This window comes from Echinococcus granulosus (assembly GCF_000524195.1).
Source record: "Echinococcus granulosus chromosome Unknown EG_S00072, whole genome shotgun sequence".
NCBI classification, from domain to species: domain Eukaryota; kingdom Metazoa; phylum Platyhelminthes; class Cestoda; order Cyclophyllidea; family Taeniidae; genus Echinococcus; species Echinococcus granulosus.
In genome coordinates, this window is record NW_020170452.1 from 291,625 (window position 1) to 305,584 (window position 13,960).

The following is a 13,960-nucleotide window of genomic DNA, read 5'->3' on the forward strand; positions in this document are numbered from 1 at the left end:
GGGTGCAAGGAGAATAATATGGCAGAATTCACGTGTAACATGCAACATTATAAGTCATAATTTGGATTTTCGCCTTACCGTCAAACTAGGACCCATTTTCCTGCTAATCAATTCTACTACTAATTATTAAACATGCACCTACTTAAAAGGAGAATGAGTAGTATTACTTCCCCAAGCATGGATAGCGATTAACTTTGCTATTTTTTTACAGATGAACTATCTTACACCCTTGTCATTGGAGTGGGAGTGAGCATAGTTGTGGTGTTACTTTTTGCGGCGATGATTTTGTGGACCCTTCGGCACCGACTTTTGCAGCTACGAGGTGGTGAAACGGCGCGGATCATCACCGCCAATCAAGCTGCAAGACAATCAGTCGATATGCTTTGCAGTAAGCAAAAAATGGATATAGCTCGTGCATTTTTGTTTGAACTAATCCTAAGCACTCCCTTTTATCTATTGTGGAACATTAGTTTTTTTTTTTCAAAATAGATGGCTCAGGACATCAAAGTACTTGGTGAAGTCAGTCATTTTGAGGTGTTAGCCCTGTGAATTGATGTTATCTTAAAAACGCACCACCGATGCGACTGAACTGAGCCAAAACCAGAGTTTGCGACGTGTTGAAAGGCTAGACTCACAGTTAACTTGTAAGTGATGAAGAAGTTGTATGGACCATAAGAGAGGCAGTTAAGAGGCAATTTCGCTAAAAAAGAAGAAGTTCCTAAGTCCCTGATTAGGTGGCATTATCTTTCCTTTTCTAGTCGATCTTCCTTCATCAGTAATAATTGTTTTTTTACTTAAAAACAGGACTGGCAAAGTAAAGAGAGACTAAATATGGGTAAATAATGCCAAAAGCTTATAAATTGGTAAAAGTTTTGTTTGGATCCTGTAAAAGTTAATTAATAAAAGCTTATTTGTGGCAAGACAGTAGTTTCTGTTCATAAACCTCTGCCATGGGGTGGAAGCTCGGTGAAGGGCACAATCCACTTTAGTTAGCGTGGTGATTAGTTAATTTAGACACTTGAGACATACGCAGAGTTCCGGTGAAAGATCGCCTTCAAAAAGACACGACAGCGTACTCCTATTTCACCAGTTTTGTGTTTGAGGTTGAAAATGATCTTTATCTACACGAATTTGGTCATCAGACAGAGCACCAGCTTGAACCAGGGAATTCCGTCATTGGATGGGAGCGCTGTGAAGGATACAGTCCCCTGTGAATGACTTGATGATTTGATAACTGGGGCAAACACAGAGACAAGAGCAAACTTTCTGTCAAGACTTTAATTTCACATCTGCAGAGAGGAGTTCCAGCCAAAGATGGCCCACGAAACAACATCTGTATATGGGCACGTTGAGGAACGGGTTCGGCACACCTACTTCGAATCAAGAAGTTTGGCAATCTACTTCTACTTATTTGGTATTTACAATGAAATGATCAAAGGAAGCTTTATTCTCAGGGAGGTGGTTTCCACACAGAGTTGCTTAATAGATTATTTATTCCGGAGGAGTGTAGCTGTGTCCTCTGACTTATGCTATTGGATGGAAGCTCGGTGAGGGTGAGAGCCCACTCCAACTGCCCCGACGACTTGGTGGTTTAGACATCTGACACACTAAAAACCAATTTTTCTCCAGCACGTTTGCTATTGCATCTACTGGGTGGAGTTTTATTGAAAGATGACGTTCAATAACGCACGTATCTCTAGTCAGAGTTTCTCTTTCGTACTTTAATGCCAGGTGTTCCACTATTAGATGGCCTCCAATACACATCTTTACATGCCCAAATGTAGACAAGGGCAAAAGGATCAAAGCAAACTTCCTCCGTAAGATGTTGATTAGCAGATTTTTTATTCCTGAGGAGCAGAAAATTTATCCCTGGACTTCTGCTTTTGAGTGAAAGCCCGACGGGAATACAGTCTTCTTGTTAGCTTAGACATCTGACACACACGAGGAAACACTTTCTGTCAAGGAGTTCAACATTAAAAAAGTATGGATTGACGAACCTACCTCGGGGGTTGAAATTCTACTTCCACCTATCTGGTATTCAAGGTGGAGGAATGAAGGCGACCTTCCTCTGTAGGGGTATTTTTTGGACCAGGTCTGCTGCTGTTTTACCTTCTTCGCAACGATTGGGTGTATTTTATGATGTTTTACAATAATTCCACCATAAAAAAGTTGTAAGCACGCAAGGTGCAAGAATATACTAAAATAGTAAATAAATGAACCTCTTTTTATGAAAAGATTTTGTTCTTTATCAAAGCCTAAATAAAATTCAGGCGGACGGAGAATTCATCAACGCAACTCCTTGTCATGAGTGATAGCTCGAAAACCTAAAGGCGCCGGAGTGTTTTTAGGTCAATCCCCTGACCGTCGATGGAAAAGAAAGGTGATGCACTTTTCTCGAATCCTTCCTATCCCCCAAAGTTGAAAAGTCGACCACGAAATGCAAAATTTGAGCTGAGCTTGGACCTGGGGTCCAGTTTGCCTTCTGAGTGAAACACACTCTTTTAAAGCATCTTCTGTTTTAGGGCAAACCTCAACGCTTGGTAGACAGTCACTTAAAGAGGAATGCTCCGAGGTGAGTTATGGTAAATGAATTAGTTTTCCTGCCTTTTTATGGTTAATTTGATACCGGTCTGTTTTTTGACATCATTTTCACAACTTTTAGATCCAACGAGGTTCAGTTTGCGTCTCTCAAACTACTCCGTTACAAGCCTATTCAAGGTAAGGTGTTCCACCTTCCTCCAAAAGCAATGACCCGTGATCCTGTCTATTATTTGAAGGGCCAACCAGGAAAGGTGGTACGATTTTTGACGTCTCCTTTTATGACCACTTGTTGAAACTGTCTGAACCTCGGAAATGTGTGCATTATAAGTTCCCGGACCCTTAAACACCTTCGTAGAGCAGTCTGAGATGGTGGGGACGCGGTAGCCCTAGGTCTTTTCTCCCAACTTCTCTAGTTATAATTTTTTTGGTCAAAAGTGATCATACTCACTTTTTCATAACTTATTTGGTGTCCAGGCAAAAGTGATTCTAGATGGTGGTGTCTCACAACGCTTGAAGTGATGAATGAAATGCTGCACCAAATTAAACTAGTTATACTGAAAGCTGCAAAGGAAAGTTGTAGGCAAAGAAGTTTCACAGCCCCAGCGATGTCTAAATGCACATTTTTTGCTTTGCTAATAGTTGGTCTTTTTTCGTCTTCCCTATCTATTTGCTATCCAACCGTCTGCTTGGATTTTCTTCTATTTCTCCGCTTATAATATGAAAAATTGCCCGATGTTTCTATCCTTCTTGTTGTTAATAATTTCCTCATCTACTCTAAAGCAAATATGTGGCTCGGAATCACAAAGGCAGCATAAATGTTTTATTGATAGAAAGCACGTAGGGCACAACGTGCTGCCCAATCAACTTGGAGTAAACGGAGGAAGGTCCTCGTTATTTAGGCAGTAAATGGATATATGGAACAAATTTCGATAAATTATACAAATACAAGCCAATTATAAGGCCCTTTTTCTTCCTTTTCTTCTATCAAACAAAGAGGGAGGAGTAGAATATGATATTTAAGACGCCTATGCCTGAAAATAACATGCTACTTAAATGACGCTTTTCAGTAGTTGGCAATTAAGATTGAGCTACAGTCGTCAAATTTACTTCGAAAGGGTATGCTAGTACTAAATAGACGTTTACTATATTTCTGTCAACACCTGCCATAATTCTTATTTGTTAAAACTATTCGGGACAAGAAATTACTTTCTCAAAGAAGAGAAGATGGATATTAAATTACAACCTCCTGTTTGGAGTTCGAATTAACGTGACATTAATTTACTTGTTCTTGTCGAGCTTCATCACTAATCACTACAAGTAAGGCTTGATTAATCACCCCACTTCTAAACTGTCTTCATTGTACACTTTACTTCTCCACTTACCTTTTCCCACATCCAGCAAGGAAGTGTACAAAAATCGCTGTTTTTAATTATCTTTTTGCAAATTTTGCAACAAAGTTGTCAAGACAAATTAAGTTTCCGGTCCAGCGGCTAATATCTCCACAAACTTACCCAAAAAGGCAAAACACTTCAAAATATCGTACTGCCCAGTAGAGTTGATTTGGTCATTTTCGCATCACAATGCGTTGCTTTTTTTCCAGATGCATCTGTCTGATAACTAATGCAGGTCCAGCCGAGTGTGTCTAATTGCTCTACCACAAACGAATTGTATAGAACTGGGAAAAATTTGCAGAAGATAACCAAACCTGAGTGGAACCCTTTATCGCCTTTTGCCAAAGTGAGGAGAAAATAAGTCCCCAAAAAAGGTAGATAACGTAGAGTCCTTTTCCATGGAGCCACACAGGCAAAGATTGCACGATTCATTCACTACTTGAAAAAAAGGTTGGATTTTTCAAATTCCAATTATGCTTAGGTGAGATTTGACAGAAGTGCGTAATCACATTTTAGTCCTCCTCAATCCATGCCTGAAAAATCTGTTCAAGAAGTTATCTTAGTTTTTGCTTTATCTAGTTCATCAAAGTCTGCCACATATTTTGGCTTTTAGAGGTGTTGACTGTCAACAGCTCTCAAGAAAGCGATTTATCTTACTTATTGATTCTATGTATCTTCCCACAGCCTCCTACGCAGTCCCTGTCGTGTGATTACGTGCGAGAATGGAGCACTGTACAAATGTGTAACCGCCACGAGCACACCCACCACACCACTATTGACCCGCCTTTGGGAGCCCCCTTCCAGCCCGCCCACGATCTACGTGGCCACGGCAACAGATGTCATATCCACTGGAGAGGTGGTGGGCAATTCCAGGGTCGCACTGCTGACGAAATGCAGTGCAAACTGTCAGGATCACTTTTTTCCCACTTAAGCCGAATCGATTCCTCCGTCCCCCCTACCCTCCCTGGTCGCCCACGCGACATCAAAGTGAAAAGAAAGTTGCTACTTATTTCGCATGAGCAGGTATTTTTATCATGCTTCTGATTTGATAAAGGCGGCGTCACAATGACCACTTAAATCAGTTTTTCGCCGCGCCATTTTCATTACCTGTTATGGTCTCACACATAATTGTGGGCTAATCGACCCACACGCATGTTCTGGGAAATCAAGAGAAGCCTACTCAAAATATTTTAGCATTATATTCGTCAGAATCTGTTTCAATGCTATAAACTGCAAAATTCTTTAAGTAGTGTCAAACAAAGTAGATTTTCACTTACTTAAAATTTTTTTACTTGAGAGCAGACATTAGGATTGTTTTCTACCCATCTCACATCTTGGATGTTTTCATACGCCTCGGTCTGCCTAATAGAAGAAAAATTCTGTCCCAACCGGCTGAGGATGTCTATAGCCTTGGAATATGCTTCTATTTAATAATCTAAAAGTGTTTGCTTCCGCAAATAACTCTCGAACATTCCAGGTGGTAGTGAACTCACTAACTTCCTCATGATTGGCTGACATCACCTGTAGATGCCCCTTAAGTACCCTACTACCAGGTAAAAGGCCAAGGTTAATCAGTAGAATAAGTATATGAGACTAAAGCCACCTCTTGTCTTCCAGCAGTCTTAACTGGCCAGCTAGCTTGTGCGTATCCATACTTCTCATCCCTTTGTTTACCCACCTACATCGGTAATAAAGACGTCTGTGCCAATGTCTTGATTACTCCAGCTGGAGGTCGACAGTAACCACGCTCACCCGCATAAATTCCAGTTTCCAGCAAAATTATTTGCTATTCTATAAATGGAGTGTTTATTGGTCGTGTAACCAGAAATAGGCTCCCCTGGAATGATTGCTTACAAACGTGGATGCAAAGAAAACAAAGTTAAAGATGGAGGGTAAGCAAAGTGGACCAGCAAGATAATGGCTTTGGTTATTTAAGAGTGGAAGCTGTAAAGTTTTGCGCCGATGATTTTTAACTTTAAACCAAGAAAAATTGATTTCGTCTCTATTAAAACGCTTGAAAAATGTATGCAAATGAGAGGTCTCATCTCAACTAAATTGATTCTTCATTGCTCCATTGAGCATTTTCAAGACAAAAATAGAGAACTGTAGCTAATGCCCAGACAAGGGTAGCTTTTTTCTGAGGTAGGTTCATTCAGATGTCGTATCTATCAAGTAAATCCACGACCTTACCCTGCATTGTTGGGGAATGCTTCACTAAACGACAACCGATCTACTGATGCATCATAAGTAGTATATGCCTTGAGATATGAAACTCCCTCATATTGCAAAGAAACATACTATCTAGTCAGTGGCTGTTGAAAAAATGGGCAAATAGTGAACTCAAGCAGAGCGTGCTCAAAAGGTAGAGGAGAAGAACAAAATTTGGACCGTTTTTTCATTTCCATTTCGAACCAAAAAGAAATTTGTTCCAAATTTTAAAATATATAAATCAAGAAACGAAAAAGTTTTTTTAGCAAGCCAGCAACCCATTAGTCTTTGCCCTAAAGATGCGCTTTCTTATTTAAATGCAAGTAAATAGACTTGATTTCAGTATTTTTCCAATTTCCACGTCATGGTGAACGTTTTTGTTTTGAAGGTAATTCTAACGACACTATAAGGTGAATGCTTACACTAAATTTTTTTATAAAAATAAGAAAAACTATGCCTTTAATCTGTGATTTTGTAGATTATGAAAGGCACAATCAACCTTTCTGTGCTGTCTACTGATGGTGGAGGGTGTTAACTGGACCTAATAAAAACTTAGTCTCCCTCACTACCCTCACATTAAAAGTCATATTTTAGAGTATCTTTATGTTCTAGAGCAGAAACAATCAAGACGTCTAGATATGTAAGCACGTTTTTGCGCAAGGGTTGATAGAGAATACAAAATGGAATAGAGGAAGCTGTGATTTGGTTGGTTTGGTGAGAGAAGATTTAGTTACTTGAAGCCTCTCTCCTCCACTTCAATTTTGTAAGACTTGCTTTATTTTGAATGCCAACAGAGCAGTCTGGTGTAGGAAAACAAGTTTTTTCACGTACTCATTCCTTTATAAGGCAGACTGACTATCAATAAAACTCTTCGGACTGCTTTTTATCCCCAGGATTGACTTTGTACCATTGTAAGAAGTTGTTGTTTAACATGTTTTTCATTTGACTAATATAATTACTCGTGGCGCCTAAAATGGGATGTTTATGAGACTACGAATCTGTCAAATAGACAATTTTTTGGCTTTAATTGCATTCAAAAGTAGGCATCCACGGCCTGTGGAGACGAGATTTAATGTTTTTTGGCTTTATTTATAATATCAAATTTACCGGAAAGTGAGGCATGGGCCTTTGGGTGGGAAAAAGTGTGACATGAAGAGAGGCGCAAGAGAGGGAGAGAGCGAGGAAAAGAGGGAGATCGAGAGATGCAGCAAAACAGACAAACGAGTTTTGCCTATTTATCGTCGTCCAAACCTCGAGTGCGGTCTCCACGCAAACTGTGGGGAGCGACGAGAGATTTCTTTCGCCCAATAGGGATTCTCTATCATCATCTCTTCATCAAGATCACTGAGGAGAGGGTAGCGCTTGGCTACCCTGTATCGCGGAGGAAGGGAATCGATATCATCCTCAGCCTCTCCGACTGGCGTCGCAGCCGAGACCGCGGGTTCCGCCTCTCCATCGTAGTCATGGAGCCGAAGGCTGCTGGCGAAGTAGAAGAGTGTTAGAAGGGAAATGAAAGTACCGCGCATTATTTTGACTGCGGTCTTTTGTACAGGTGTATGATGCGAGTCTAGGCTTTTAAGCGCCTACACTGACCAATCAGTGTGCCGTACCAATGAGGTATCTATGACGATGTAGTTGACGTTGTTCAGCATTTAGGAACACGATTACACTTATTATTTCTAAGAAATAACTCTTAAAAATAAGTACAGTTTTTGGGTGCAAGATAAAAACACTGTTAAAGAGCAATAATAAGCTTCTTTGGATTTGGATTGGATGATGCATGATCAACTCACTCACTGATCAACCCGTAAATTTGACCTGCAAAACGTGGAAATCTTCTGTCATCCACGTCAGATTTGTTTGGTGCCTAGAGCAGGCAAGTATTTGTTATGAGTACCGTGCAAACTTTTAAGATATCACATTTGGAATCAGTCTCTTACTGTTTTAAAACCACTGCTTTATCCATATATTTGGAGGCAGCTCCACTTTGGATAAGGCCTTAGTTGGCTTTAAAATTTCATCAACTTTGCAACTTTCCTTTCTCTCGGAACTTACAGCCCCGTGGTGAATGACCTGCTTGCCACATTTGCGAAATTATACTTTCATTTTTTCCCATAAAAGCTGCAAAAAATAAATTTTGTGGTAATTTTATAAGAATGTGAATAGGTCGGTTGTTTGCTTTCCAGATGGAGTTAATATACTAATTGTACTTCTGTCCCGCGTTTATTACGATGGTCAATGTTTCACTGGAATTTCCACCTTTATCATCCATTATTTTTATTAAGTGTAGCATTTTTAAATTCAAAACCTTTTGATGATGTGGCTTTAAGGACCAGCCATGTAATTCTTTATAGTTATTGCTGAATGAATGGTTTTGGCAATTTCGTGCATTTGATAATTTTTAAAGCTTTCCAATGAAACTTTTTTAGAAAGCCAGTTTATTTGCTGAGGAATATGCTACGATTTTACTATTTTAGCAACATTTGGGGAAATGTTTACCCTTGGGGGGTACTGAATTGATCTCAGTAGTAAGCGACCCCTTCAAGTAGTACTTTTGTCAGCATGTTGTGTCATGTTTAAGCATTGTTGACCCACTTGTTTGCTTTATTTTCCTAAAAATTATTCAATCAATAATGTAGTTGATTTTTTATTAATTAAGCAGAATTTTGGAGAATAATGTGCCATAACAACCAGATTAGAAAGGGCATCATTAAAATGCTCTGCCTAAAATTACACGCAAATAAACATTCATTCTAAATTAGTAGGTGATTCTATTTAAAAATAATACTTTCACCCTAAAAAATAAAAGAAATCTTATGTAAAAAATAGGATATATGCTATATTTTAGCGGTCAACTTTGCAGATAGAGCTCAATTTGAAAAGGAGCAACCAAACCAAGGTTAATCTGAGAAGGCTTCCTTATCACCACATTGTTGTGAAAATGTTTTTCCTGTGCAAAATACCCCTTAAACACCGTCGTGGCAACCCTTGTGGCCTCTTTCGAGCACATCGTGGACAAGCAACTATTTTGCCGCTTTATTTTATTCCTATGTTGTCCTCAAGTCCACATGGTGACTTTGGGAACGATTGTCCAGTCTTGAATAGGGGAGCTGGCTTCAAGGAGTCTTGTATGCTTCTCTTCACACGGCAGATGTAGGTGACTGAAATTCAACGGATACGCTGAAATGCCTTGTTTATATGTTTGCTTTGATCCCGAGGGTATTAAAGGCTTTGCGACTACAACTACACTGGGCGGCATGACCTCTGTCCCATGCCATTAGCCCTGTAGCTCTTCTCAAGATCGGGGGTACATATTCTGCCCGAGTTTCTAATCATCTTTGCGGAAGCCCTAAGGAGCTACCACGCTACCCTGAGTGCTTTCTTTTTAGGGCATCCAACTTGATTACCGCTGAGAGGGTCATTAACTAATGCAACCACAATGCCAAAGGCTGACTCGATTATGTTTGATGCCACAGTCTCAGCAGAAAATCATGATGTTTTATTTCTTTAAAAAGCTCTTTTCCTTGTGTCAAAAAAAACAATGGTTAACAGCAGGCATATTTAACATGCATGTCACTCCGGTGGGGGGGGGAGCCAAAACGTCATGACCACCACTGAGGTGACATGAGGTCATCCTTTAGGTCATATTAAAGGCAGACGTAGTTTACTCTACCTCTTCCTGGACAAAATTTTAGATTTGGTATTCTATTTTTAATTAGCAGTTTGGTTTGCCTCAATAATTTAAAAAATGTTTACTAACAATTATATCCTTGCCATTTTTACTTGCGCCTCTGGTGCTTATACGAAGTATTGGTGGAGGAAGAAAAAAGTCTTATTCCTACGTCAGGAAAATAACTTTTTTGAATTGCTGCAGTTTTTGCCAGAGAAAACTTGAGGGCAAGAGTGAGAGAGAGAGTTTGTCCAGAATACTGCCTAAAAGTCCACCTTTTTGCAGTTGGCGCGGATGCATCATTTATGATCCTCAAATAAAAGGGTAATGTAAAGCTCTTTGTTGACGTGACACTGCAATGTGGCGTCATGCTTAACAAAATAAGGTAAATGTTCTTCACTTACTCGACAGTTTTTCTGCGTATGTTTAAGCCCCCAGCTTATCTATTAAAGCTCCTCGGTTGCTGCAATCTTAGTCCTGGCGTCTCCATAGCAATAACTGTAGTAATGAGGCTTCATCTAGACTTGTGCATCTTAAGACGCCTTCCGGAGGACGTGTAATGCAAACTGATAAGAAAAAAAGATATTCCAAATCTGTGATTTCAATGCTGTGTGGATGTCTGTGGATAACTGGGAGCTTGGAAGGCAAAGGCTGCTAAAACACTGTCAATTGTTAACAATCACCCAAGTATTGCGTGACGTGTTACGACTGTGAGCAAGTCGAGTAAGACCAGACTCAGTAAAAGCAAAAAATACACAAAATTCGACACACATGAACGTCGGAGAAGCGATAACAACCGGACGAAAATTAATGAGTGATCGAGATATTCCGAACACGATACCTTAATTTAGGCAGAAAGTCAAGAAAGTAAGAAGTGATGTGCATATGGAGAAAACCCACCAGTCTCCGACGGTGCTGAGTATTGACGGAAGACCCACGTAATTCCCCTTTCCCAACCCGAGACATAGGAGAGATCATAAAGAACGCCTAAAAGGAGAGTTAATGTAACAAAGCAGCATTTGTTTAAAGCTTTTGTTTATCTACTCAGTTTTTTTTAGTTATGCAGTTAAGATTTTATTTTTTTTCTTAGCAGCCCATTAGTTCTTCCCTCAAAATTCCTTTTCTCTGCAAGCCTATTCGGAGAGGGCTCTAGGAGGACCAGAGTGGATAAGATTGAAAGTTAATCTTCTTTCCTCCAAAATAGATCCAATTAATTAAAATCACCCAAAATGCTGTCAAGCAGTCAGTGGAACTACGGATTCATCGTCTGTAATGGAATTAATTGATGGATTATGTGGGGGTTAATAGGTCCTGATGAAATACGTCTGGTAGATAAATCAAGGCTACTTACTTATGTCAAATGGTCAAAATAAATACCTGTTTTAATAAATCTTTTCCTATTGTAAGTGTAGGTAAACTTTATGTCTTTTGGAGTCCTTTCTACATAAAAGTAGCTTTTTTGGTAAATTCTGCGGGGGACGGGAAGAGCTGCTCCGTCACCTGAAACGTACGATGACTTCAAAGTGTCTTTCACGGTGTAAATAATCCCTTTTTAGAAGGCAATTCAGCACTTGGTAAGTAGTTTAAAGATCTTACCTGCAACTGGTCTTTCCTGCCAATCTCTCTATTACTAAAGGACTTACCAACTCTAAACACGGGTAGACGGAATATTCCAATTCAGATCTCCAGCAGTTGCTTCATCTCTAATTCGTCTCATCTATTCCCATGCCTTGTGTTTTTCTTCCCATCGCTACTCGTAATTTTAACTGTAAAAGAACATTCTAAAATCATTTTTCAAATTTATGCTCCTTTTCGAAATAAAGATTTTACAAGTTAGAAGAAGAAATTTCCGGCACTGTCTTGGTCCTGTGTGGCAGTTCCAGAGTTCCCCCACAACTCTTCAGCTTTACGCCGGTGGCTGGTTGGATAATGGAGTCTATCTGACCTTTTATAGACTTTGTAATCCACTAAATCCATAACTCTCTGAGGAAGGACTTTACTTAGGTATTGAGTGTTTACGCTGGCGGTGATAAGATTGGTTCTCAAGGAGAAAACCTTTGTAAGAAACATCTCTTCTATGAGAGGTAAAGTCCTTTTCCGTTTATCATATCCATTGTTTCAGTTTTACAGCTCTTTTCACATTGAATTGACCGTTAGACAGTAGTAGGTGTTGCGTAATAAGATGAACCTAGTCAACTAGCACACTTAAACGCTACAAGCTACAGCTTATCTCTTTACAGCTTTCAACTGAAGGCTTCGGGGACAGGCGAAAAAAGTTTACAACGCTCTTAAGCATTATGAAGGTTTCCTCCTCTTGCTAGCATTATGTTCAACAGAAGTTCAAAAATTTCTTTGGATAAGTTTGAAATGGTCCAAAAACTGAATAAAGTCACTTAGAGCTTAGTAACTAAATAGATTGTAGCACCCTGAGACTTCCCTGGGGGGAAATACTAGGACAGAATATGCGTCGGCGATGCACAGAAGGTCTGGGGAGGGGGAGGCCAAGTTGCCAAGCTAAAGTAAAAAAGCGGAGTTTTAAGTGGCAAAGAAACCAAAATGAAGAGATGATAAAGTAATCCATGTATTTCGTGTCCATTCACTCCATTTGAGCGCCATTTACGGCATCCCCTCCGGTCAGCCGTCCATGTCGGCCAACACAACGCCGTCAGTGCTTTAAGAAAGACACCCAAAAAATCATCCCCACTAGTCATCGGATTTGCATGCAAATGACGATCCTGCTGGATGTGGAGTTTTGTCTGGTTTGGAAAATGCAATGGTAGAGGAAAATGTACTGGCCATCCTGTATGTCTATCTTGTCGTATTCACTGGCCAAAAAGTAGTCATTCAACAAAGGACAAAATGTGAAACAGTTTTGTGAGGACAAGTTTTTGCGTTTACTCCCGCTTGACAGTGCTTATATATATGGATCTATCTGGATTCTCCTTAGCTAGTAGAGAGGTGGAGGAGGTGTTACTTGGACACGGGAACGGAGGAGTTACCGGAGGTAGACTGCATTTCCACATTCCTTCAGCTGCAGCAATATGCCTTTCTTCCATCACTTTAAGTCTTATCATTCAGCAATAGAAATTGAGGCGACTGTCCTCTAGGATTGGGTTCTCCTTGCGCTGCCACCGCTATAGTACTCTGAGACTTCCCTAAAGCCAGAAGGATACATACTACTAGTTTAGAATATGATTGGCTGATGTAGAGAAGGGCTGGCGTCTACTGCCATGGCCCGTAGGTCATACCGCCCGAAGGAAGTACAAAACCAAAACCAAAGCGAAGGGTTAAGCAAACTATTAAAATATTACATTGATGATCAATTGTGACCCATTTAAAAAATCCAAACTTTGTTTGAAAATGGACAGATATTCCTGGCAACGCTAAGCATTGCCACTCAACAAGAGAGATGAGGGAAATGCCACTTCCTTAGTGCGTCACTGCTAAATAAGACGCGATATCGGAGGGCAAACATTGAGGCAAACTAAGCTAGTGTAAGAGACAATAAAAAAATTGGGGGCACACACCACACTCACCACCGTCTGAGCTGGGCATTACCGAGAGGAAAAATGGAAACGTTTGGAGGGAAAAGGCTCATTCAATAATATCGACTGAGGAAGGAATTGCCATTATTCGATTCGAGAAGAGAAAATTCAAAGCGTACGCTCTAGGTCGCAATCAAATAGGAGAAAAGAATTTACTTCGCATACGGCATTTATTGCTGGTTCGGGATTTGAAGTAGTCGGATGATATTCCACCCATCCTCGGCGTTATGCATATTTTGATCAAAAGGTAAAAACAAATCAAAGTACTAAAGTGTTGTATCTGCATGAAATTAGCGAGGATTTATTTTTCATTAAATAACCAACAAAAATTAACTCCATAGCGCAATGCGACATGGGTGCTATAAATTTCCCGGTCTTGGCATAAGGGGGGAGATTTAATAACATTTTTCCGCCTATATTCTTTTGTTAGTAAATGTGCAGAAACTAGGCGTTAATGCATGTTCATGCCAAAATATCAAAAATGTCAAGAAATTGAAAAAAATGAAAGTCAATAATTTTGGTTTGTCATGCTACTTCCTCGTCATTTTGGGGGGCTAAAATAGGGAATAACGTATTTTAAAGGAACTTAAAATCAAACATATACG

General features: G+C 39.9%; 2 protein-coding genes across 2 annotated transcripts in view; one reads left to right on the plus strand and one right to left on the minus strand. All coding sequences in view use genetic code 11, as the record gives it.

Annotated features, from left to right (window-relative positions):
* Positions 1 to 4,863, plus strand: part of EGR_07212 (hypothetical protein) — a gene marked incomplete at both ends in the record, with an annotated part of 9,534 nt that extends 4,671 nt beyond the window's left edge. The window contains 4 exons of the mRNA XM_024496461.1: positions 212 to 388; positions 2,523 to 2,572; positions 2,663 to 2,718; positions 4,617 to 4,863. Of these exons, the coding sequence (XP_024349138.1) occupies positions 212 to 388; positions 2,523 to 2,572; positions 2,663 to 2,718; positions 4,617 to 4,863 (530 nt within the window). The remainder of the gene's footprint in view (positions 1 to 211; positions 389 to 2,522; positions 2,573 to 2,662; positions 2,719 to 4,616) is intronic.
* Positions 4,864 to 6,998: 2,135 nt separating this feature from the next.
* Positions 6,999 to 7,922, minus strand: EGR_07213 (hypothetical protein; the record flags this gene model as incomplete). Its single annotated transcript, XM_024496462.1, has 2 exons — positions 6,999 to 7,108; positions 7,751 to 7,922. 2 exons carry the CDS (start codon positions 7,920 to 7,922, stop codon positions 6,999 to 7,001), a joined length of 282 nt encoding a protein of 93 aa, XP_024349139.1.
* Between the last annotated feature and the right edge of the window lie 6,038 nt (positions 7,923 to 13,960).